This window comes from Choloepus didactylus, chromosome 15, assembly GCF_015220235.1.
Source record: "Choloepus didactylus isolate mChoDid1 chromosome 15, mChoDid1.pri, whole genome shotgun sequence".
Lineage (NCBI taxonomy): Eukaryota > Metazoa > Chordata > Mammalia > Pilosa > Megalonychidae > Choloepus > Choloepus didactylus.
In genome coordinates this window covers 85,177,167-85,200,985 of record NC_051321.1, presented here as the reverse complement: position 1 = coordinate 85,200,985, position 23,819 = coordinate 85,177,167, and the positions used below count along the sequence as shown (strand labels likewise).

The 23,819-nt window shown below is 42.5% G+C and overlaps 1 protein-coding gene across 2 annotated transcripts in view; it reads left to right on the top strand.

Annotated features, from left to right (window-relative positions):
• The window catches only part of ERCC6 (ERCC excision repair 6, chromatin remodeling factor), an 84,051-nt gene extending 61,986 nt beyond the window's left edge, over window positions 1-22,065 (top strand). For both annotated transcript variants that reach the window (XM_037804055.1, XM_037804057.1), the window contains exons 11-21: window positions 2,996-3,112; window positions 5,284-5,379; window positions 8,196-8,411; window positions 8,884-8,994; window positions 9,299-9,418; window positions 9,827-9,921; window positions 11,147-11,292; window positions 11,378-12,097; window positions 17,030-17,234; window positions 17,719-17,797; window positions 19,526-22,065. In XM_037804055.1, the coding sequence (XP_037659983.1) occupies window positions 2,996-3,112; window positions 5,284-5,379; window positions 8,196-8,411; window positions 8,884-8,994; window positions 9,299-9,418; window positions 9,827-9,921; window positions 11,147-11,292; window positions 11,378-12,097; window positions 17,030-17,234; window positions 17,719-17,797; window positions 19,526-19,948 (2,328 nt within the window). In that variant the 3' untranslated portion in view covers window positions 19,949-22,065. The remainder of the gene's footprint in view (window positions 1-2,995; window positions 3,113-5,283; window positions 5,380-8,195; window positions 8,412-8,883; window positions 8,995-9,298; window positions 9,419-9,826; window positions 9,922-11,146; window positions 11,293-11,377; window positions 12,098-17,029; window positions 17,235-17,718; window positions 17,798-19,525) is intronic.
• Window positions 22,066-23,819: the final 1,754 nt, after the last annotated feature.

The window sequence follows — 23,819 nt, the reverse complement described above, 5'->3', positions numbered from 1 at the left end:
AAATGTCAGACCTTGCAGCTCAGCCATGCAGAGCCTAAGGGAGGTGGTATGATAAAATAAAAAATCCTGTTTTTCCTGATGAGTTTTTTAAAATTGTGGAAAACACCCACTTAGAGGAAATCCCTAGAATAAAACTTCTCCTCACATAATAGAAATCAAATAGCTAGGGTATTGATTTTTCCTGGAATATTTCTGACAGATACGAAATTTTTCTTTTTAAAAGTTGTCATCTGTAATCAGTAGAGCAGTCAGAATTAATGAAACAAGAGGGAATCAGCTCTGGGCAGTGTGTAATTTAGTGAAGTGTGTCATATAAAGTAATGTAGACTTTATGTAAGTGTAGGAAAGGGGGAAGCGGGGTGACTGGGTTATTTGGGGAAGGCTCGAGGAAATGTGTACACCTTCAGAGAGGGCTTTAGACTACAAGGTAAAGGAATTGGGATGGGGGGTAGGGTTGCTGCAGCCGACCCCAGAGGTTTTAGGCTGGGTGATTGGTGGAATGGGGTTGTCCCAGGCAGGAGCCTCAGGTGGAGAAGCCAATGTAAGGATGGTTTTTATCCTTTGGAATTAGTAAGTAATTCATGGGAAGATACTTTGAGACCAGGTAAATGTGATCTGTTCCTTCCCTGAAGTCCTTGGATTACGAGTTTGTGTGCTTATCTTTTTCCACTCTCTAGATTGTAAGGTCCTTGGGAGCAGAAGTGACATGTACCCCCAGAACCTAGCACCAGGCACAGAGGAGGTATAAGTCCTTTTGGGAAATCTGTGGCCTGCACTTTATTTGCTCCTTTTTGTTTAAAAGCATGGTATCTGCGTTATTGGATCACAGATAGTATTTCAGCAGATATTCTTTGTGTCAGCCTGAGGCTAAAATGATGGGAGGTAGCTGGAAACCAGAACCTTCCTTTAAATTGTGTTCCTGGTCTAGTGGAGGGTGGGCAGTGGGGAAAGTGATAAATAAACGGATCATCTCAGTACAATGCAATCAGGACCTGGTCAGGGGAGATTCCAGTGCTCAGAGCTTGTGGGAGTCAGGAAAGGCTTCTGGAGAAAGAGGTGACTGGGCTAGGACTTATAAGTTTGTGGGGAGAGCAGTGCCAGCTGAAAGTACAGACTGCTTCCTGAACTGGTATGCTAGGGTGGTGCAGGGATGTTAGAGTCATCCTCTAGCTGCCTCCTCATTTCATGCTTGGCGTTATTGAGTCTCAGCGTTTTGATGTCTTGCCTAGGGTCACCCAGCCCTTGAAGAGGCATTGTGGGAGCTTTTGTTGCTGCTTTCACTGGGCCAGGAAAGGGAGGGAGCATGGGCACACTCCACCAGGGGTCTGGAATTAAATATAGGACCAGCTTTGTTGCCCAAAGCACAGGACTCCCTTGTAAAGCTGGGCTGGAGAACGAGAACATGGCTTGACTCCACGACTAAGTTAGAGTTTTCTGTGCTTCCCTGTTTCCCTAGTCACACCCCAGTCTAGAGTTTAAGCTCTTCCTCTGGGGAGAGTGGGTGTGGAAAGCAGACCCATCCCCAGCCCCTCTGGGCTCTGATCTTTGTGAGCAGGGGAAGGAGCAGGTGGAGGAACTCCCCATGGGGCCCTATGGGGCGGGCGGACAGGCAGGAGAGTATGTGAGGTGAGCGGAGAGGCCAGGCCACTCATAGGCCCAGACCCCTCACCCAGCCTCACCCCCTCACCCACCAGCTCCCTGATTCTCCCGGACAGAGATGTGGACAGAAGTTCCTAGGTATGGACAGAGGCAGGGACACAGGGAGGTTTCCTTAACACACCGCATGTGTTAAGAATGATTTAAACAATATACCTGCTTCCTTGGTGGGACTGTAATATATTGTTACATTCTGAAATTTAATCATCTCTTTACTACAAATCACAACATATTTACCTGATTATCGTCTTAAAGGTAATCTTTATCAGTGTCTGAATGATACATTTAGAAGCTTACATGTATCCAAAAGTTGTTGATTAGTTGACCTACTCTGTTATTGCTTATTATTCTAAGTAAGCCTGATTTTTATATTTATGTACACACACATACATACATATATATATATATGCACGCGTATACAGACTTGTGTGAGGTATTCTTGGAGGCTTTTAAAATGCTGTTTTTAATGTGTTGATTTTTTTTAGCATGAATTTTTCTGTGTTTCTTATGGTGAGGCTCTTATTATTCATTTTACAGCTACCGCTTTTAAATTTGAACTTTAGTTGGAATTTTTCTTGTCCCATTGAATAGTAATTGAGTAAATTGTTAAGCCTATTTAGTTTTGTTTTTTTGTGTTTTTTTTAGGTATCAATAATTTATTGAATTCTTTGTTTGCCTCTAAGTGGATTGCAGAGGGAGTCGTTTTCCTGGGTTGTAGGTCTTTGTTTTTCTGTGTACAGTTAATACCCTTCTCATGTGGCTGAGCTCCATTATAGAACCATATGCTCCATTTTAGGCCAGAGTGACCTTTTGTTTCTGGGATCACAGGGATTTTCTTGAATTTACTCTCCAGTGGGCAGTAATCTCCGCTTATGATCTGGTTGCTGCAGCTTTCCCCAGAGTTCGCTTTTCATCTTCCGTCTTACAGATTAGCAGTTCCTTTGTAGCTTTTGGAGACTACAAGATCATAAATAGAGATTCATTCTAAAGCATTTTTATCCCTAGAGGGTGGTCGAGAACCAAGTAAATCTTTTCTTTAGAGTTTAACTATTTAATAATAACTAAAGCAAACTGTAGAAGAGGGATAAGGCACAAAGTTACTAGCTTTACTTTTGTTGTATGTGTTGGTTAATATTGATATTAATGGTGATATTAATATGAAAGCTACTACCCTGGAGTATACAGATCTTGTGCTGGTATCTCCAACCATTTTCCATCCGTTTCCAACCAATTTTCTGCAAACATTGGTCATTTGTCTTAAAGCACTCAAATCAATTGAAAGGTGACAAATGCAGTATTTAAACATGCAGTAATACTTTCTTCTTTTTTCTTATTAAAGGTTAAAACTGCTTATAAGTGTGCATGTGTCTTACGAGACACCATAAATCCATACCTACTGCGGAGAATGAAGTCAGATGTCAAAATGAGCGTTTCTCTACCAGATAAAAATGAACAGGTCTGTAAATCCAGGGGTTACCAGAACATTCCTAAAGCACACATGTGCCTGCCCCTTTGCGCTCATTTTCTCATGTGTCATCGGTGAGGCTGACATGTGTGGATGCTGGCCCTGGCACATCTGCATGTCCCTGAGTGTGCAAGGCGCCGGTGTGGCGTCTGCCCTCAGCAGGCCCCTTCCTCTAGCCCACAGGCTCTTTTCTCTCTCCTGTTGACACGGTTTCCATATAGCTGCTCTTTATAGACTTTTCCATTTTCCTTAAGTTCCCAGTTCATTCATTCCACAAATTGTACTCTGTGTTGACTGTGGGCCTGGCGCTGTGCTAGGCTCTGGGGTAGAGCAGTGAGCAAAGTTCCTGCTCTCACAGAGCTCACAGTCCTTCCTGAGGGGGAGATGGAACAACAAATAAATATGCAGAATGCCAGGTGGTGCTAAGTGTGGTGGAGAAAAAGAAAGCAGGGGTAGGGGGCAGAAGGGTGTGCTGAGGGCAAGGATTTAGGGAAACCTTTTATAAGGGATGTCAAAGACGGTGTCTCTGATAAATGACACTTCAGCAGAGACCCAAAGAAGGTGTAAAAGGGAGTCACATTGGTTTCTTGGAGGAGAAGCCTCCCAGCTAGATGGATGGTGGGAGTGTGTTTGTGTATTCACAGACCGCACAGAACCCAGGGTGGCTGGAGGTGGGAGTGAGGAGGAGTGTGGTGAGGAAGGAAGTCAGATTATCAGCTAGAGGCCGGATCACCAGGGCCTGCTGGCTGGACTGGGTACGTTGGGTTTTCCTCTGAGTGAGGAGGGAGTTCCCAGGAAGCAAAGTGACATGTTCTGATTTCAATTTTAAAGTCCATCCTAGTGTTCTGTAATCGTAGTAGGTGACTACACCTTCCACTCCAAATCTAAAAGTAGATGCTTTGTAGAATTTTCAAGTGTGAAATCTACAAAAGATGGAGCTCCATCAAGGCTGCTTTCCTGCCTTCCCCCTTCCTGCGCACAGAACTCAAGTCTCAGCCCTTCTTTCCCAGCTGCCCCTGCCTACCTGTCTGGGAGTCAGGCCACAATCCTCTGAGCTGCCTCCAGTCCAAGTCAGCCAGTTGCTGAGGTGTTTTATCTGTACCTTTTCACATTCTCACTCTGACCCCTCTGCTCCCTGTCCTTAAGGCGTCCCTCATAAATTGTATTGCACATGATTGCTGGGTTAATTTTTCCAAGGCCCATCTTTCTACAGCCCCCCTTGACTATCCCTCTCCACTTCACCTACCTAATTAAGAATACCGATGGAGTTTATTGCACCAACTTATTTTAAGTATGGAATCCAGAATGTCTGTTTTTGTCCACCATGCTGTAGCCAAGGCAGATCACTTTGTCGTTTTCCAAACATGTGCCACTTCCCTTCTATTTGCCTATAGTGTGCCCTTCATCTGGGCTTTTTTCTGTGTCCCTCCCCCCGTTCCAGCAAATGCACGGGGGAATTCCACTTTAAGATCTTGTCATCTCTACTAGACTGGAAACTCGTCGGGGTCAGGACTGTATCATATTCACCTCAGAATCCCTTGGAATACCTAACCCAGTTGTTTGTACCTGATGAGTGGAGTGGGAGGGCTGGAACAGGCTTTCTGGGGTGTGAGGGAGGTGCTGGGCAGCAGGTGCCTAGAAGATTCCACTGGAGAGCAGAAGCTACACTGGAGGAAGCTGCGCAGTTGGGTGATTCTCTCCTACAGTGCTCAGCAGTTACCATAAAGGAATAGAGAGGTCGGTGGTTGAGTTACTCTGCATTGGGAAGTTTACTGGGCAGATACAGTGACTGGAAGACAGGTGACCGAAGGAAAATACTGTGGGAATATGAACGGGGTGGGGAAGAAAGTGAGGCCACGAGGTCGTGGTGAGCTCAGAGAGAGAGGAAGGGTTGAGAGGCAGAAAGTCAAAGAACATGATGTCACAGAGCAATTGGCTGGGAGGGAAGGGGTTGTGAGGGAGATTAAATTTGTAGACCTGCACTCCATATTCTAGGAAAGGGAGCATGCCAGGCAAGATGAATTGTTTTGTTGTTTTTAAATAAAAGGTGCATTGTTAAAACTGAATACCTTGTGCATTTTTTCACTTAGGATATTTTAGTTAATTTATTCTGTTAAATTAATTTTTTTGGAGATTATAATTTCTCTATTTTCCCCACATAGGTCTTATTTTGCCGCCTTACAGACGAGCAGCATAAAGTCTACCAAAACTTCATTGACTCCAAAGAGGTTTACGGGATCCTCAATGGGGAGATGCAGGTCAGCTAAAAACAGAAGCTGCTCAAAAATGAAGAAACAAGTCGTGGGCCAAGGGCAGCGGGGAGGAAAGGAATCTGGCATTTAAGTACCTAGAACGTGCCAGGCTTTTCTCGTAATATTGTCTCAGTTCATCCTCCTGTGGCCCCCCCCGGTAGGTATCGTGCCACGGCTTGCAGCCTGGAGACATTAAGGTGCGGAGGTGCTTGTCCCCGGTCAAGGGGGCATAGCTCAAGAGCCACGGAGCTGGGCTACAAAGCCCCTGCCGTTCTGTTTCTAAAGAGGTTCTCATCTGTTCTGAAGAGGTTCTTACCAGGCAGGTGGGTGGGTGTCGGGCGTGCGGTTGGGTTTACCTAGGAATTCTGACCGAAATGATGTATTCAGGGTAGGGGATTTATAATTTTTCATCAGCTTCTTAAGAGAGCCCCATATCTGAATGAAAGTTTATGAACTCTATGATATTAGAAGCCAGATGTCATCTCTGGTTCAAATGTCTCTGATGCTAATTCTCATCGTCGCCAGTATGTGAAAGGAATTGAATGAATGTCACTCTCTTCTCTCCGATACTAAGAAAACTTCTTTTTATTCTTCTCTGGAATTTTAAAGTTACTGATAGTATCTTCTCAGAAAAGCCCCATTGCAAAAATCATAATGGTGTACTTGAATTTGATTTTCTGGAACACATTTTGCACTCTGGGGTGTTCCCAGAGCACCTTCAATAAGCATAAATGCTGGGACCCACAAGTGGGGTGACCACTATGCATCAGGCCGAGGCTCGACTTGTGTGCTGGGACCTGGGCATCGGTGTTTACCAGGAGGGCGTTCACTGGACATGGAGGCAGGGGCTCTCGGCACCCTCCCCCTTTATCGTACTATAGTGTTGTGCTGCTCGAACCCAACACTGAGGCCTGGCTGAAAAACGGCAGTAGCTGTGGGGTTTGATGAGTCCTGCAGGGACTGGGGACAGACACTGCACAGAGCCAGAGGGACAGCCCTGGACTCCCGGGGCCAGTAGGCGCACGAGGAAGGGTTCTCTTTATACATCTTCCTCCAAGTCAATAGCATTGTGGCAGTTGGCAATGCTCAGCGGTCCGTGTGGGCCCATGTCTATTCTAGAAGCATGTGTCCTAGGTTTATAGTCAGTGTTTACAGTAAAGCTTCCATTAAACCTCTCAACTTCTTTGTGCTTCCATATCTTAAAATGTGAACGGTGTTCCGTTTATTTGGTGTGTAAGACTAGCTTGGGCCAGAGGAGACTTCGCAGTGATCTGCTCGGGCTCTCCTTGCCGCCCCCTGGACAGAAGGTTTCCAAAGCAGGCTGTCAGAGCCCAGGCCCTTGGACATCAGCTCTTCCTGTGAGCAGATCCATCCACACGTCCCCCGTAGCCTGCGTTGGTCTTCAGCCCACAGCCATTTGCTCTTCCTCAGTCTAGATGCCTTTTTCCAGGTGGCCTGATTTCAGTTCCTTCAGCCATCTCTCACTGTTTCTTCTTTCATCTATCACTAGTATCTCTAGGGGCCTTTTTAAATATCCCCTTCTAGTCATCTCTCCTCAGTCTCCCCTTAACTTCTTCATGTGCCTCCAGGTTGGGCAGCCTCAGGTGGCACAGGCCAGCCCAATCCAAGGGCAACAGAACACCCAGCCGCACCTGTCATTGTACCTTTTCCGGTTCTCACATTTAGAAAGGTGAAAAGGAAAATGGGGAATTAATTTTATTAAATAAATTATTAATTTAATTAAATTATTAACTTCAAATAAACATATTTTGTTTAACTTGATGTACCCAAAATACTTCATTATATAATAAAAACAAAAAATTATTAGTGGTATTTTACTTTCTCGTAAATTACAGCATATCCCAATTTGGACTTGCTACATTCCCGCACTCAGTAGCCACCTGTTGACTAGTGCCTTCCGTATCAGATTGCACAGGGCTTGAGAGGAGAAACGACTCACACCTGGCTCCTTTGGAGAGTTTTGACGGTGTTCTTGACTTGTTCCATTCTCTTATCATCTCTTTTTAGCTTTGTTGATGAGTTAAAACTTCCATACCCTTTGATAATTGGCATTAATATATGACTCTCTTTTTCCTACTTGAGCTTTTATGTTGGTGGGCTTGGTTTGAGTCATCCTCTGAAAGTTGTGGAGGAGGCCTGTGTCAACATTTTGTTAGTGCCGTCCTGCTGGGGGGCCAGTTTGGGGAGGGTGCCCCATGCCCTGAACCCTTGAGGCATATGTGGTTTCTCATGCCCTTCTGATGATGTTTCACATCTTTCCAATTAGTGCATTTTTCATGCAAACATGCTTTCTGATACAATTGTAGCATAAAGGTAAACGGAATGTCAACCTCTGACTCATTAAAACTACAGAACTTTCTGCATGGTACTTTATTTAGGAATGTTGCATTTAACTCCTGCTAGATAAGTCACATGACCAATTTCTCCAGGTCTAGATTTTTTATCTATATTTACAAGATGAGTCATATTTTTATATCAAATTTATGATGCTGTGAACTGCTGAGCTGTTCGTTCTAGTGAGGGAAAATAAATTTTATCAGCATTTGAATAGAGCCCCTGTAAACATGTTTAGTTCAGTAGAAATTCTTTTTCCCAGAGAACTTTCCCTAATGGGAAAAGAAAATTAGTGAATGTTGATTTCTTCAAGTCTTAATACGCTGTGATTTGGGTAGAAACTAAGAAGCTGGTGAAGAATTACTTCTTCTTTTGTGTCATTGAGGAGCCTCCTTCCCTTTCTCCCTGAATAAATATTATTTCACGTGGAATAATCTGAGTGCACATTATGTCCTTTTGCACCACAGATTTTCTCTGGACTTGTGGCTCTAAGAAAAATATGCAACCACCCGGACCTCTTTTCTGGAGGTCCCAGGAATCTCACAGGCGCTGCGGATCAGGAACTGGAAGAAAATCAGTTTGGATACTGGAAACGTTCCGGGAAAATGATAGTTGTTGAGTCCCTGTTGAAAATATGGCACAAGCAAGGCCAACGAGTATTGCTCTTTTCTCAGTCAAAGCAGGTGAGTATACAAACCTCATGCAAGAAACAAGTTGGGTTTTTTTTTTTATGATTTTACCAGTAATTCACAGAATAGGAAAAGGATATACTCTAACTAATGTTTTCCAAAAGCAAGTCTGTACCTGGGAAATGGGGTGGCAGCCTGCAAATTGCTTGGGGAGTTTGGTTCTTTCTCTAGAGATGGTGCATGAAAGTTGACTTTTTAAAAAAGGCTCACAGCGTGATTCTGGTGTGTAGGTGAGTTAGAGCCTAAATGCAAATAAATGCCAGGCTGTTTATAAAACTGGCAAGAATTAACAGGAAGGCAATACCAAAATACTCTTGCCGCAGCTATGTTTCTCTGACTCACAGCAAGAAACCCTTTTTAATTGAAAGTGGTCTGGGGAAGGTAGGACTGTGTTCACACAAATGTAGAGTCACTCACTGCGAGTGTTTATTTGATTTTGAAGTGTTTATTCCCCACCCCCAAATAGATGCTGGACATACTTGAAGTGTTCCTTAGAGCCCAAAACTACTCCTATCTCAAGATGGACGGGACCACCACAATCGCTTCAAGACAACCTCTGATTACAAGATACAATGAGGTAACAAGTCGCTGTGACAGTCACATCAGACGGGCCCTCACCACTCTGAGCAGGGTTGGATGGGGGGAAGGGGCTTTTTGTTTTTAACTCCGTGCATTTCTCAATTTCTCATCTATTCCATCTTTTTTAAAACCCCATTTTTAAATATTGCTGATATAATTGGTACTGAAAGTAAGAGCCGTAAAATGGGATCTTGATTCCTTATGTCAGGGAAAGATTTCCACGTGTAGAGGGTGTGAGGGTCGGGGTGGAGAGCTGTGGCCAGTCTTGACTGCCCTCTCCGCATGTTGCCTGCCGCCTCCAGGACACGTCCGTGTTCGTGTTTCTTCTGACCACTCGGGTGGGAGGCATTGGAGTCAACCTGACCGGGGCCAACCGAGTCATCATCTACGACCCCGACTGGAATCCCAGCACTGACACGCAGGTCTGTTTGTGTAAGAAAGGAACGGGTCGGTGGAGATGCAGTTTAGTCATTAGCACTTCCGGTGGTCTCGGGGTGTCCCAGTGAGCTTCAGCGCACAGTGTATGTCTCTGGGGGTGTCCTAGTCTTCAGCCAAGGGACTCACACAACCGGGAGGAGGCTCCAGCAGTTGACCTATAGTTCTCACTGCTGGGTTTGGGGAGGAAAGGGGATACGACTTTTTTTCAGGCAGCGATGTCCCTGTCCTGTCTCTGTCACTTGGAGGTGTCACTTCCTTAGCAGGCCTTAGGTGTGCTTTGACTCAGCCAGAAGTTTAACCTTGGGCGTGAAAGGGAGCCACCAGCTACCGTTCCTCGTGGTGGGTCCTCCTTTCTGGGGAGGCCCTTGCTGAGGTGTCTCTCTCTGCTGTAGGCCCGGGAGCGAGCGTGGCGAATAGGCCAGAAGAAGCAGGTGACCGTGTACAGGCTTCTGACCGCGGGCACCATTGAAGAAAAGATCTACCACCGGTCAGTAGGATGACCACGGCCCCCGTGCGCGTGCCTCACTGCGACAGGGCTGGGCACAGAAACACCATCCCCAGGGTTTGAAGCAGGGAATTGTTTTTGAAGTGCTTATTTTAAATAAGTCTTTCTGTCTCAGAATAATAATTGCTATAACACAGGGATGTAAGGTTTTCAGGTTTTATTTTGCGTTTGTTTCTGTTTTCTTCCCCATTCAAGTAAGCTTAGGTGGCACATTGTGCATTTTTGAAAATGTCCTCAAACCTGATAATTTTTCTAACTTTATTAAACTTCAAGGATAGCTTAGATGTAAACTTCATATTGTTATCTGGGAGAAAGGTTCCCTACAGTCTGCCACCTTCTATCAGAAAATTTTTTAAAAGTGGCAAATTTGAAATACGAATGTGTTGGTGTTTCCACACCCTGCGCTGGGGGTCTTTGGCACGGACGCCCCTTAGAGAGCAGTTGACCAGAAGGCCCCTCCATTTCGTTGCTCCACTTCTCTCTAATGCCTGGGGGGCTTGAGGCAAGGGTAAGTTCAGCAGTGGAGATGCGATATTTCCAGCTTCTTTCTCCCCCTCCCACCACCAAAATCTGTATCCTCAAGCTGTGCCCCAGCTCCTGAAGGGGGGGGTCCCCTGCGCTACACAGTGTACCGGGCCACTCCTGGAATCTTAAATGTTCTTCGAGGGCTCTTGTTGTGAGACAGCTGGCAATAAACTGAATCCTCTTGAGAGGAAGAGCTTCCTCTAGGAGATATATGCATTAGCCTGGAGAATAAGCGGCTGGGAGGAAGGAGCCAGGCTGCTTTGTTAAGGTACCCTGCAAAAGTGACGGTGTGGGGCTTCAGCCGAGAGCATGGAGCAGGTCAAGGTGAAAGCTTTGCAAAGCCCAAGTAATAGAGTTGCCCAAGCCCCATCACAGGAGGCTCCCGAGGGGTTGGCAGAGGACTCTTGGTCCAGCTCAGAGAGGCTCTGGATCTTAGAAGTTGAAAAACCTTATTGGGTGTCGATAATAAAGTATCATTTCTACTTTAAATCGTGGAAACTGCAGGAGACCAACCCACCTGGTATATTATTTACTTCCTGAATTGTAGTTTTCCAAGGCTGAAAATTGGGGGGATTATTTAGACATTGGCAGTTTTCAGGTTTCTCTTACATTGTTTTATAACTCAAGTTTTAAGGTAGAGCTAAATATTGTTTTCATACCAATTCAATTTGTGTCTTTTTAGACAAATCTTCAAGCAGTTTTTAACAAATAGAGTGCTAAAAGATCCAAAACAACGGCGGTTTTTCAAATCCAATGATCTTTATGAGCTATTTACTCTGACTAGTCCTGATGTATCCCAGAGTACCGAGACAAGTGCCATCTTTGCAGGTATTGCCTCACATCCTTTAAGTTAGAGTAATAACTTACATAAGCACCGTGTGGTATAACATTAGTTGTGTTCTTCCCCTTTAAGGAACTGGTTCGGATGTTCAGACACCCAAACGCCATTTAAAAAGAAAAACCCAACCAGCCTTCGGAGCAGACCCTGATGTTCCAAAGTGCAAAACGATGTCTGATCCTGATACATCCGCAAATGATGTGACATCATCTGAAGATAAACCTAAACCTACAGGAGATGAAGTAAATGCAGTAACTTCTAATCAAAGCAATGCTTTGAAAGATGATCCTCAATCCAGTAGTGATCTTACAGTTAGCAGCATCCTCGTAGATGAGAAATGTTTGCAGGCACATGCAGTGTCCAGACTAGAGGGTTCATCAATGATTACTGGAAATGGGAAATGTTCAAATTCTCCAAGAATCAGTGAAACACATGCAGCATCTGGTGAGGAAAGTATTATTGATGAAAAGCAAGAGCTTTCTCATAAAAGAGAAAGCTGCCAGGTTCTAACAGAATCTATTTCAGAGAATGAACATGGAGAAAATAATTGTTATAAACACAAATCAAAAACAAAGCATCGTAGTGTGGCATCAAAAGAGACCCTGGAGAAGCAGCCAACCCAGAAGCAAAAATCTAAGAACTCCACACATCGTAGAGACGCCAAGTTTGAAGGAACTCGAATTCCACATCTAGTGAAGAAGAGGCGGTACCGGAAGCCAGACAACGAAAACGAAAGTGAAGCAAAGGAACAGAACAATGATGATTATGTTTTGGAAAAGCTTTTCAGAAAATCAGGTAATCCTTTTGATGCATTTTCCACAGGTGTGCGAGGAATATAAAATGAGTAGACTGTTTCTAGAAGTGGCAGCCTTGAACTAACTGATGGTGCAGGTGGGCTTTAAGGCTAAAATATTTTTTCTTCTAAAACTCATTTTGAAGTGTGTTGATGTTTTGAAAATCCTATTCACAATTTTCTGAAGACCTAGACCTAGAAGAATTTGAAACTTTGGAGAATAGGAGCACGTAACTTGTGACCTCTTATGGGGGTGGTGCAATGCCTTAAGATTTGTACTACTGGAATATTGATAGCCAATTTTTCTATGTGCTGTATTTATCAGAAATAATGTTAAATAATTCTGGGGTCTCTGCTACTTAATTTTAAATGTTATAATTGCTAAGCGATGCAGGTATTTAACTATAGTTATTCATTGATTTCTCCCCTCCAACTACAGTAGCAAATTCACTTACCTGGAAGCCCTTTGCAAAGTCACACTGTCCCAAGCAGAGGAAGAAACAAACTAAGCCAGAAGGACCCCAATGAGTGGCTACAGGAGCTATCCTGAGCTTTTATCCCTGTACATTTGATTTATAGAAGCAATCAGGCCTCCACTTAAGTCTGCTTGCTCTTGTTTTATTATAAGAGCATGCTTTCCTGATGAACTTGGTTATCTGATTTTCTAAGCTCAGGAAATTAAAGTAACAGGTCATGGAGGAAGGAGGCAGAAGTACAGTGGGGGGCAGCCCCTCTAAAAGTAGTGAAAGCTGATGGCTGATGTCAAGGGAGAAGAACCAGGAGAAGCAGACTGAGAAGTTGTCCAGACCGGGGAGGACAAATGGCTGTGCATAGCTTAGTCGTCACGGGGAGAAGCATCTAGTTCAGCCCTCGGCTCTCATTGTGTTGGCCTTGATTGTTGTGTTTAAGGAGCTCCAAGAAGGCAGGATTATGCATGACATTTTAACATAGGTACAGTTTTTTGTTACTTTCTTATTTTGGAATCACTTTAAGCTTAAAGACAGAAATGTGAATGGTACAAAGAACTCTCCTGTACTCTTCATCCATTCCTTGTTAATAACATTTTCTGGCATTTGCTTTTTTGTACACACATATGCGCGCACGCACACACACACACACATATGTGCAGACCTGTTTGACAGGAAGACCACAAAAATGATGCTGTATCTTAACTCAGTGCATCTCTCAGGAGACACGTGATGCTGATCTGTCCTGTTCCTGAGGAGGTTAGTGTTGATCCCTTGGTTAAAGTGGCATTTTTTTCCCCTTTGTAATTGATGTGTAATTTGGAGGGTATTCTTTGAGACTGTACAAATGTCCTGTTTCTGAACAAGCTTTTATCCACCAGTTATGGCATTCATGGATGCTTCTTTCCCCTCTTATTACTGTGTTGGTTGCCACATGGTGATTAGCATTGTACTGTATGGATGAGATTTTCCTCTTCCCTTCTTTATTTATTCTCCCTTCTTTATTTATTAAGTTCAGTTTGTGTTCCATTTTAGAGTCCCCCGCCCCCTTCCCTGTTGATCTTATTTTAGTTTTTGAGTATGTGAAATGTTAACATCGTTATAAAAGACAAAGCTGTACAAAAAGTGTCATTGCCCCTTCCCACACTTGCCCCTTCTTCCCATTCTCAGTAGTTTCTGGTTTGTCTTTCCTGTGTTTCTTTTTGGGAAAATAAGCAGGTACATGTATCATTTCATATTTCCCTTTCTCTCACACAGAAAAATAGCACACTATGCACATTGTATACTCTTGTACTTTTTTTTTTTTTAACTTAAGATTTCCTGAAAATCACTCCATATTTGTTCATAGAGAGTGTCCTCATTTTTGTTTTTATTGCTGGAGTCCTCTGTTATGTGGCTGTGCCATAAAATGGGCTTTTTTCAATTTCAAAGAACGCTGCAATAAATAATCTTGTACTTATGTATTTGTGTATTGTTGGAGGCATATCTTAAGGGAAAAATCCTAAAACTGGGATTGCTAAAATAGGGTTGTTTTTTTAGCTTTTATTCCCTTCCATCAGGCTTATATCAAAATGACTGTCACCAGCAACGTACGAGAGAGCGTTTCCCACAGCCTTGCTGACAGTGTGTTGTTATCCTTTTAATTTTATTATGAGAGAAACTGCACAACTTTTTATAGGACGATTTTAATATCATATTTTGTTTGTGTGAATTGTCTGTTCGTTTCTTTTGCCTGTTTTCTAAATCAGATTTTTAATCTTTTATCCCCTTGGTTTTTAAGAGTTCTTTGTAATTTTGGGATATTAACCTTTTATTTTTCATATATGTTGCAAATATTTTCTCAGTTTGTCTTTTGCTTTACTTATGGTGTTTTTTTTCCCATGTAAAAGTTTTATTTTTTAATGTAATCAGATTTAACTATCTCTTCTGTTATTGCTTCTGGGTTTTGAGTCATAGTTAGAAAGCTTTTTGTAAACCTAGGTAAAATAGGAATTTACCATGTTTTCTTGTTGTACTTGTATGGTTTATTTTTCAAACATTTAGATCACTGATCCCATTTAGAGTATGAAGTATGAATCGAATTTTATCTTGTTTCAAATGGCTGTCCAGTTTTTCTCACACCCTTTATTTAAAAATCTGTTTTTCTCCACTGATTGTAAGGCCACCGTTATTACGTAATATAGTATATTTCCATGTGTCGTTGGGCCTCTTTCTGAACTTTCTGCTCAGTTCCACTGCTCTCCATTCATGCCTTTTGTAATTGCAGTGGTTTTCCCAACATTCCTGAAGGTTTATATTTCCAAATGAACTTCAATGTCAGTTTTTGCTTCATAAAAAAGCCTGTTGGTGTTTCTACTGGGATTGCACTAAATGTATAAATTGACATGGAGATAACTAATCTTTATGTTTCTGAGTCGTTCTATTCAAGAACAAGAGATGTTGTTCTGTTGTTAAAGTCTAATTTTTGTATCTTTCCAGGTATGTTTTAAAGTTTTCTTCATGGAGGTTTTACATATTTCTTAGTTTTTTCTCCAAAGTATTTTATCTTCTTTGTTGCTTTTGTGAATGGAGTTTTTCCCACCCTTATATTCTCTAACTGGCTTTAACTGGTAAATAGGAAGGTTGTGGACTTCTGTATGCTAATTGTTTATCTTTCTCTTTTCTGAATTATTTTACTGTCTGAGTTGATGTTATCATTGATTCTCTAGGGTTTTCTAGGCGTACTACCATTTAAAAAAAAAAAAACCTCAAAAAGAAAACTTTTTTTCTCCTTTTCAATTCACAGATCTTTCATTGATTTTTCTAATTGCACTGGCTAATAAGTAAAATGTTAAATATTAAATATAATGAATATTCCTTGTCTTTTCCAATCTTAGTAGAAATACCTAGGCTAGTGTTTCCCCATTAAGAATGCTGACTTTGTGTTTTATTGTATCAAGGGAGTATTGATCAATTCCCAATTTTGTGACTGTTTTTATCAGGAACGGATGTTGAATTTTGTCAAAGGTGTTTTCGGCACTTATGGAGCTTTCATCTAAGGAGACGATAAACCATGTTAAGTAGGTTTATTATTTCGATGGATTTTCTAACATCGAATCAACCTTGAATTCTGAGATAAACTCCTACTTGGTTGTGGTGTATTATTGTCTTACTTTGGTGTTGGATTCTATTTGCTAATGTTGTATTTAGTATTTTCCCATTGATACTCATAAATGAATATTGATCTATAGTTTTCTTTCTATGTACTGTGTTTATCAGGTTTAGTTGTCAGTATTATAACTTGTTTCATAAAAATACTGTGAAACAAGTTTTCCTTCATTTTCAATGCTCCAGAATAATTATGTAGCATCAGGACTATCTTGTCTTTTGAAGATTTGTTAGAATTCTCCTGTGAAACCGTTTGGACCCAATGCTTTTTTGTAGGGTAGTTCCTTTATGACTTTCTCTATTTCTAAGGTTATTGGGCCATTTAACCATTCTGTCTCAACTGAATCAGTTTTCCTGGGAAATTATCTATTTTGCCTAGTTTTCAAATTTATTTGCATAGTGATATACAAAATATTCTTGTCATGACTTCTCAAAATTTTTCTTCTGTCATTTTTAGTTTTGTGTATTTATCCTTTTTCCTTTATTAAATTAGCTAGTGATGTGTCTATTTTATGATTTTTGTTTCAGTAAACCAGAATTTTGTTTTATTAATTAACCCTGGTGGTTCTGTACTTCATTCGTTTTTGCCTTTACCTTTATCTTTATTATTTTCTTCCTTATGCTTTTGGGGTGTTTTTTTGTTGCTGTTGTCCTATTTTGAGTTTAGATGTTTTTAGCCCAATTTCTTCTTTTTGTAACTTTGTCTTGGAAATTTAATTTGTTTATTTTTATCCTTTCATTTTTGTCGATAAAAGTGTTGAAGGCTATGAATTTTCCCCTGATCAGTGCAATAAATGTATCACATAGATTCTGCTATGTAGTGTTTTCATGATCATTATTTTTTAGTAATTCCGTAACTCAGGTTTGTATTTGTCTCTTCACTTACGGAGTTTATTAATAGAAGATTCGTTTTTAGTTTCCGGGTAGCAGGGAAGAGGTTAAATGTTTAACATGATGTAATTAAAGCATTATGCTTTGAGTAGAGAATTTGGAAAATTCACTTACTGGGAAAGTCTCCAGTGGGGGGCACGCAACCTCCAGCAGAAGTGGGTTTGAACCCTAATTTCTCACCTTCAGGCTGAGGACCCCTGGGTGACTGGCTTCCACACAGTGCACTTGTCTGTAAGCAGGGGTCGCGACAGCTCCCTTAGAGGTGGCGGGGGGGTGACAGGGCAGGCCTGGTGTAGTGCCTGGGTTGTAGCAGCCACTGGTAATAGCATTGTCGTCTCTCCACCATGACCCAGCAGCTGTCACGGAAGCAGGAAGGTGGGGCTGTGTGCACACAGAGTGCCCTTTGACAGTGTGCTTTGCTCTTGCCAGTCGGTGTGCACAGTGTCATGAAGCACGATGTCATCATGGATGGCGCCAATCCCGATTTTGTGCTGGTGGAAGCAGAAGCCAACCGAGTGGCCCAGGACGCCCTGAAAGCGCTGAGACTCTCCCGCCAGCGGTGCCTGGGGGCCACATCTGGGGTCCCGACCTGGACTGGCCAGCGGGGACTTTCTGGCACCTCAGCTGGAATAAAGTAAGAGGTGCTGCCCCGCCGGACGCGGAGGAGGCCAAACAATTCATGCTAGGAATGAAGTTGGGGCAGGCATGGGTGCACCCTCCTGCTTCTCTGAAGTAGGGAGGGCCCTGGTATCTGGACTTCCATCAGCCAGAGTCAGGTGTGTAAGGTGATGAGCTGAGTCACACAAGCAGTAATTACTGTGGTATCATTATGCTCTTTTAGAATAACTTTCCTGCCTAGAATCTGAGGTGGTTTCCACCACCTGTCAAATTCAGGATAGCATGTGGTTCTCACTCTGAGAGGCAGCACCTACCTTCCAGGAGAATAAAGTAGAGGAATCCAAGCAGATAGAAGAGAAACTTCGTGGCTATGAACGCATAACTATATGGACAAAAATTCTTCCAGGAAGAGTTTAGTTGTTGAGGGGTTATTTTGATCTCTTAAGTCTCAAAAGCAAATATGCACATTTTTAACTTCTGTAATTCTTTTCTTTATTTAGGAGTAGATTTGGTCAGAAAAGGAATTCTAACTTCTCTGTTCAGCCACCTCCTTCAACATCTCCAAAAGAAAAATGCCAGGTAACGTGGCGGCCTGCGTGCTTTTCCCATGTGAGACTCACTTGATTGAATTGTGTTCTGGTTTGCTAATGCTGCCATTATGCAAAATATCAGAAATGGATTGGCTTTTATAAAGAGGTTTTATTTGGTTACAAATTTACAATTCTACAGCCATAAAAAGTGTCCAGACCAAGGCATAAATATGAGTATACCTTCACTGGAGAAAAGCCTTTGGCATCCAGAAAACCTCTGTTAGCTGGGAAGGCACATGGCTGCTGTCTGCTGCCTCCCAGGTTGCATTTCAAAATGGCATTCTCCAAAATGTCTCTGGGCTTAGCTTTTTGGGGCAAACTCTGGGCTAGTATCTCTAAAGCATCAGCAAAAGTCTGCTTTCAAAGGCCGTCTCTGAAATAATCTCTCTAAGCTGCAGCTGCGAGCTCCTTCTATCTGAGCTCTTATAGGGCTCTAGTAAACTAATCAAGGCCCAGGCTGAATGGGTGGGGCCCCACCTCCATGGAAATTATCTAATCAGAGTTATCACCTACAGTTAGGTGGGGTGCATCTCCATGGAAAAAACCTAAGCCAAAGGTTCCAACCTAATCAAGACTAAATACATCTGCCCCCACATTAAAGAACATGGCTTTTTCTGGGGGACATGATATATCCAAACTGGCACAAATTGCCATGAGAGTTTCACTAGATTCTGGATGTAAAAGGAAAATGGTTATCGCCGGCAGGATGACACCTGATGGTGTACTGTAGGCTCTGACACATGAAGCACTTACATTTGAATCTAAAGGGGCCAGCCAAGTTCCTAAAAGACAAAGTTTTTAACCCAAGAAATGTAGCAGTATCTCTGTTTTGCCCTCAGAAAGTTAACGCAGGGACAGGGATGATGTCACTGCCAAAGGAACCTTTCCCGGCTGGAGGTGCCGGGCCTGCTGCAGGCCCAGTAGACAAAGGCTTGGAAAGCCGCATTGGCTGCCACTCGTGGGTTACTAGCTGCGGGAGCAGGTGTCTGGCTCCCTGTTCCATAACCCCCAGCACACCTGAGAGCACTGATGAGAGTAAATTCTCCAAGGCCTAACCTACTGGGTAAAGCCCATCATTGCATGCTTCCCTTGGTCTTTTCTAGTTAGGAGTTACGTTAATAACAAACTTGGAAAACTGCCAGGTTCAGACTCCAGTTTTGATTAATGTGAGCACATGTAGGAATGGAGGATCTTTTTGACTTCCCAAGTCCTTTTGGCAGAAGGGCTTTGAGACCTCTCAAAGGTAGATTTGTGTTGTTTTAAGGGAACTAACATGAGGTATAGGATAGGAACAAGTAAAAACATTACATTTAAAAGTGAAGAGGCACAGCCATGATACGTTCCTTATTCCACAGAGCCTAGTGAGGATAAAGTGGTGGGAGAACAGGACAAGACCACAGAAAAGGAAAGGACACATCCATCCTGGCCACTCTGACTTCCCTCTTCCTTCACCCCCTCAGAATGCACATGAAGGGAATGTTTTAGTTTTTTCTCCTCCCCCTTCTCCTCCTTCATCTTCTCCTCACTGTGCCCCTCCTCCTGTCTTTCATAGTCAGTGGATTCTGATGCTTATTTGCCCTCCCTTCTCCCTGCATTAGCTCATTTCTTTCTCCCTGGGCACATGTGTTTATTTTATGGCCTTCTCAAAGCCTTTTGGGAAGGAGTGGGGGCATAAGCATGAAATTAAATATATAAATATACTATCTCCTCTCTCCAGGGCAGCGTAGTGAAGAAAGAGGGGAGAGAGAATGTGCCAGAGCATTTTAGTGGAAAAGCAGAAGATGCAGACTCTTCGTCTGGGGCCCCCACTTCGTCCTCACTCTTGGCTAAAATGAGAGCTAGAAACCACCTGATTTTGCCAGAGCGGTTAGAGAGTGAAAACGCACACCTTCCAGAGGCTTCCAGGCCACCGCCCGCCACGACGGAGCACGATGATCTCCTGGTAGAAATGAGAAACTTCATTGCTTTTCAGGCCCAGGTCGACGGCCAGGCCAGCACTCGGGAGATACTGCAGGAGTTCGAATTCAAGCTATCAGCATCACAGTCCTGTGTATTTCGAGAACTACTGAGAAATCTTTGCACTTTTCATAGGACTTCAAGTGGTGAAGGAATGTGGAAACTCAAGCCAGAGTACTGCTGATCAGCATTGTTTCCTAAAACTTTGAATCAACTTTTTATAGTGGGAATTTCTGATTGTTAATCTTATGATTAATAATCATATTTTTATCGAGAGAAGTTGGATGCACTTAATGGTGACTTTGAATGGTGTCTACCTCATGATTAAAACTTGAAAAAAGAAGAAACTCTTCCCCAAAGCTTCAGAGTTTTAATAATGCTAACTAAAGGAGAAAATCCTGGGATTGATCTTTTCTTTGTTTAGGGCACTATGAATTATGTTATTAATCAGGGACCTAGCAGTTACTTCTTGGGGCACATTTGTTCTTTATCCAGAGAAGGCTATCAGGGAGTTCATAACCTCTCATTTAGAAGTTTGGGTAACAGAAATTCGGGATTTTTTTTAATTGGTGCTAAAAACATGTCATATATTTTGTGTGACCTGTTCAACAAACTAGTTCATCAGTATCTGACAGCAATATTATTTTGATGCGTAACTTTTAAAGGTTTCAGTTTATCATTTGCCACCAAGAAAAATTAAAGAATGAAATAGCATGGTAATACATGATAAGACATGCATTTGACACGAAGTTGTAGTGTATTCAGTTGACACTAGCTGTGCTTTAAACAGAGGACGTCTATTGTTCTCCCTGCAATAACTGTTGGTTTTAAGAAAATGAAATGTCTTCTCATAAAATAAAAAAAAATTCAAGCAGAACCAAAAAGTACAAATCAAACAACACACACACACGCACACAGTCATCACTCTAGAATCTACACTCCATAAATAACCATTCCTTTCTCGCTTTTTAAATGCTGATAGATATCTTCAAATGTTTCCTATTTTGTTCAGTTTGCTTTGCTAAAGGTGCTGGTTATTTTATATTAGAACATCATTGTTCTCCTTATATAATTGCTTTCCTCTCTTGTTCCTGTTTTGGTGGCTTGGGTTTTGGCTGTGTCTGTTCTGTTTCGGCTGGACTTCATATATTTTCAGTTTTGTGATGGTGCTGTTTGGGTCCTCAGTCTGTTTTTCTCATTTCCTTCTCCTTGTCATTTATCATGTCATCTTTGAGATGTTTTCTTCATGAGACATTTTGTTTGGTTCTAGGATTATGCTTTCTCTTGCTTGCCATCTTTTCTCTCTCTCTCTCTCTTTTTTTTTTTTTTTTTTTTTGCCCTGTATTATGTTTGCCTTTATCCCATGCCATTTCTTTATACCTTAAAGTAGGCAGCTGGGTCCTGATCTTTTCTTTGCTCTGCTCTGCGACCTGGAGAGAAGGGGCCTGGGCTGGGGCTGGGGAAGAGCCCCTGCTGGAGCTGCATGCAGCTTTCTTTGGAGGACATTGGGCTTGACTTCCTCTGTTCTGAGAGTTTGTTAAACCGCTTCTGCCAAGAATCATTCCCCATAGACAGAGATGTGTCCTACTGAGGATTCATGATTCCCACCAGAATTTTGTTTGTAATTTTGGATCCTGGCTTGTTCATTTTTTTTCTGTTTTTAGTTTGTTTTATTATACATTAAGAGAGGCAGATTCTTTTTCTCCCCTCTGCCATCATTTTAAACAGTTCAGTAGATAATCCTATACCTGAATAGTTGGTTGAGAAGGAAGTCAAAGCTGACGATGACTGTTTTGTTTCTGGGAAGTTCTTTATTTTTATTTTTGTAATCCTTAGCCTACAAAAAAACTTGTGGTCCCCTAGCTGTGGGGGCGAAGTCCTGATCCAATTCAGTAGTGCAAAGCCTTTGGGCATCATAGCCAATTCCTGCCTTCTCCATTGTCTAAAAGCTGAGTTACACTGAGCTAGAGAAGTCGTAGCCTTCTGTTCCAGTAAGAAACACCATTGCTGCATGCAACGCTGCAGAAAGGGCCAGGCGCTGCTGGTTCCAGTTCGTGTCCCATTTCTGCCCCTGACACGCAGGCACTTTGGCCACCGCGCTGCACGCCGATATCACGGAACAAAGTTCTCGTGCCTCGCAAGCGGAGGGACTCCCAGAACAAGGCTCTAGGTATAATGGGTCACCAATGTAGAGTAACTTAGGCATGGGATAAAATCTAATTTGGGGAAATGTAGATAGATTTAATGTATGCAATGTGTTCTATCAGTGTGAAGCTACAAATAAAGAATTTTTAACCTTTATTACATTTTTTTAATTCCTTAATCAATACACGAATGTGTCATTACTGTGAAAAAATTTCATACAATGCTCTGCCTCCCAACTGGCTCCCCACCATCATCATACTTAGTCCTGTTCCAGAGCCGAGCGCTGTTTGGCGTGTGTCCTCCCAGGCTCTGTTCTGTGCGTTCACAGGCCTAAGTACATTGGCAGAGACTGCTGCCATAACCATTTCCCCCTTCTTCAATACAACTCCTTCTCCCTGGATGCAGGGCTGCTCAGCTAAAGACTATATTCCTCAGCCTCTCAAACCATTAATTGTGGCCAAGTTTTAGGCAGTGTGATGTGAGTAAAACTTCCATACTGGGCCCTTAAATAAGGAATTGGGGGTACACTCCTCTCCATTTCCCCCTTCTTGCTGGCTGGGATGCCAGTGCTGGGGCTGAGGCTGTGACCTGGCATCGAGATGGAGGGCACGTGTTGAGGCTGGAGAAACTGGCTCACCAGTCTTGAACTGCTTTCCTCTGACCTGTCACTTGGAGTGAAATTCCTCACTTGTTTAAGCAGCTAGTTTTGTTTTATATCTATGTTTCACATAAATGGGATTATACCCTCATTATTTTGCAACTTTTCACTTAACATGTGTTCTAGTTTGCTAATGCTGCGGAATGCAAAACACCAGAGATGGATTGGCTTTTATAAAAAGGGGGTTTATTTGGCTACAGTTACAGTCTTAAGGCCATAAAGTGTCCAAGGTAACACATCAGTAATCGGGTACCTTCACTGGACTATGGCCAATGGCGTCCGGAAAACCTCTGTTAGCTGGGAAGGCACGTGGCTGGCGTCTGCTCCAAAGTTCTGGTTTCAAAATGGCTTTCTCCCAGGACGTTCCTCTCTTCAAAACATCACTCACAGCTGCACTGAGTTCCTTCTCTTTGAGTCAGCTCATTTATATGGCTCCACTGATCAAGGCCCACCCTGAATGGGTGGGGCCATGCCTCCATGGGAATATCTCATCAGAGTCATCATGCACGGCTGGGTGGGGCACATTCCAAGCAAATCTAATCAGCACCAAAATGTCTGCCCCACAAGACTACATCAAAGATAATGGCGTTTGGGGGACACAATACATTCAAACTGGCACATGTAAAAGGCAGCTTTTCATTCCTGTAATTATTGCTCTGCGTTTTTCATGGAATTGCTGGATTAAAAATTATATAGATTATAGCATCAGAGATGTGGTGAAATTACTTCCTTCAATTCATGCTCCACAAAAAGTACCCATTTCTCCCTACCCTTGCTGGCACCAGGTGGTATCAGTCTTGGTAGTTTTTCTCACCAACCTCATGGTCGAAATAGCTAGTTGTAATTTGAATTTCCCTAATTCCCAGTAAAATCAAACATTTTCATGTTTCTGATCATTTGTAGATTCTCTGTTGTACATTGCCTGTTTGTGTCACATTTGCTAAATTTTCCTATGGGTTATTCAGCTTTTAGCCCCTCTTCCTCCTAACAAAAATGAACATTTAGTTGTCACAACTCTTAATCAGTAGTCCATTCTTTTCTCCACCAACTTGAAATGCCAAGTTTATCATAGGCTCAATCATGTCTTTCTGGATTGGATTGGGGTTGGAGGATAATAGATTTTAAGTTAATATAATTTTCCCCATTCATATCATCATAGACCTCAATTTATTAAAGTCTTTTGGATACAAGTTTAATAACTTTCCTCATGAAGATCTTAGACATTTCACATTAGACTTATTCTTCAGTAATT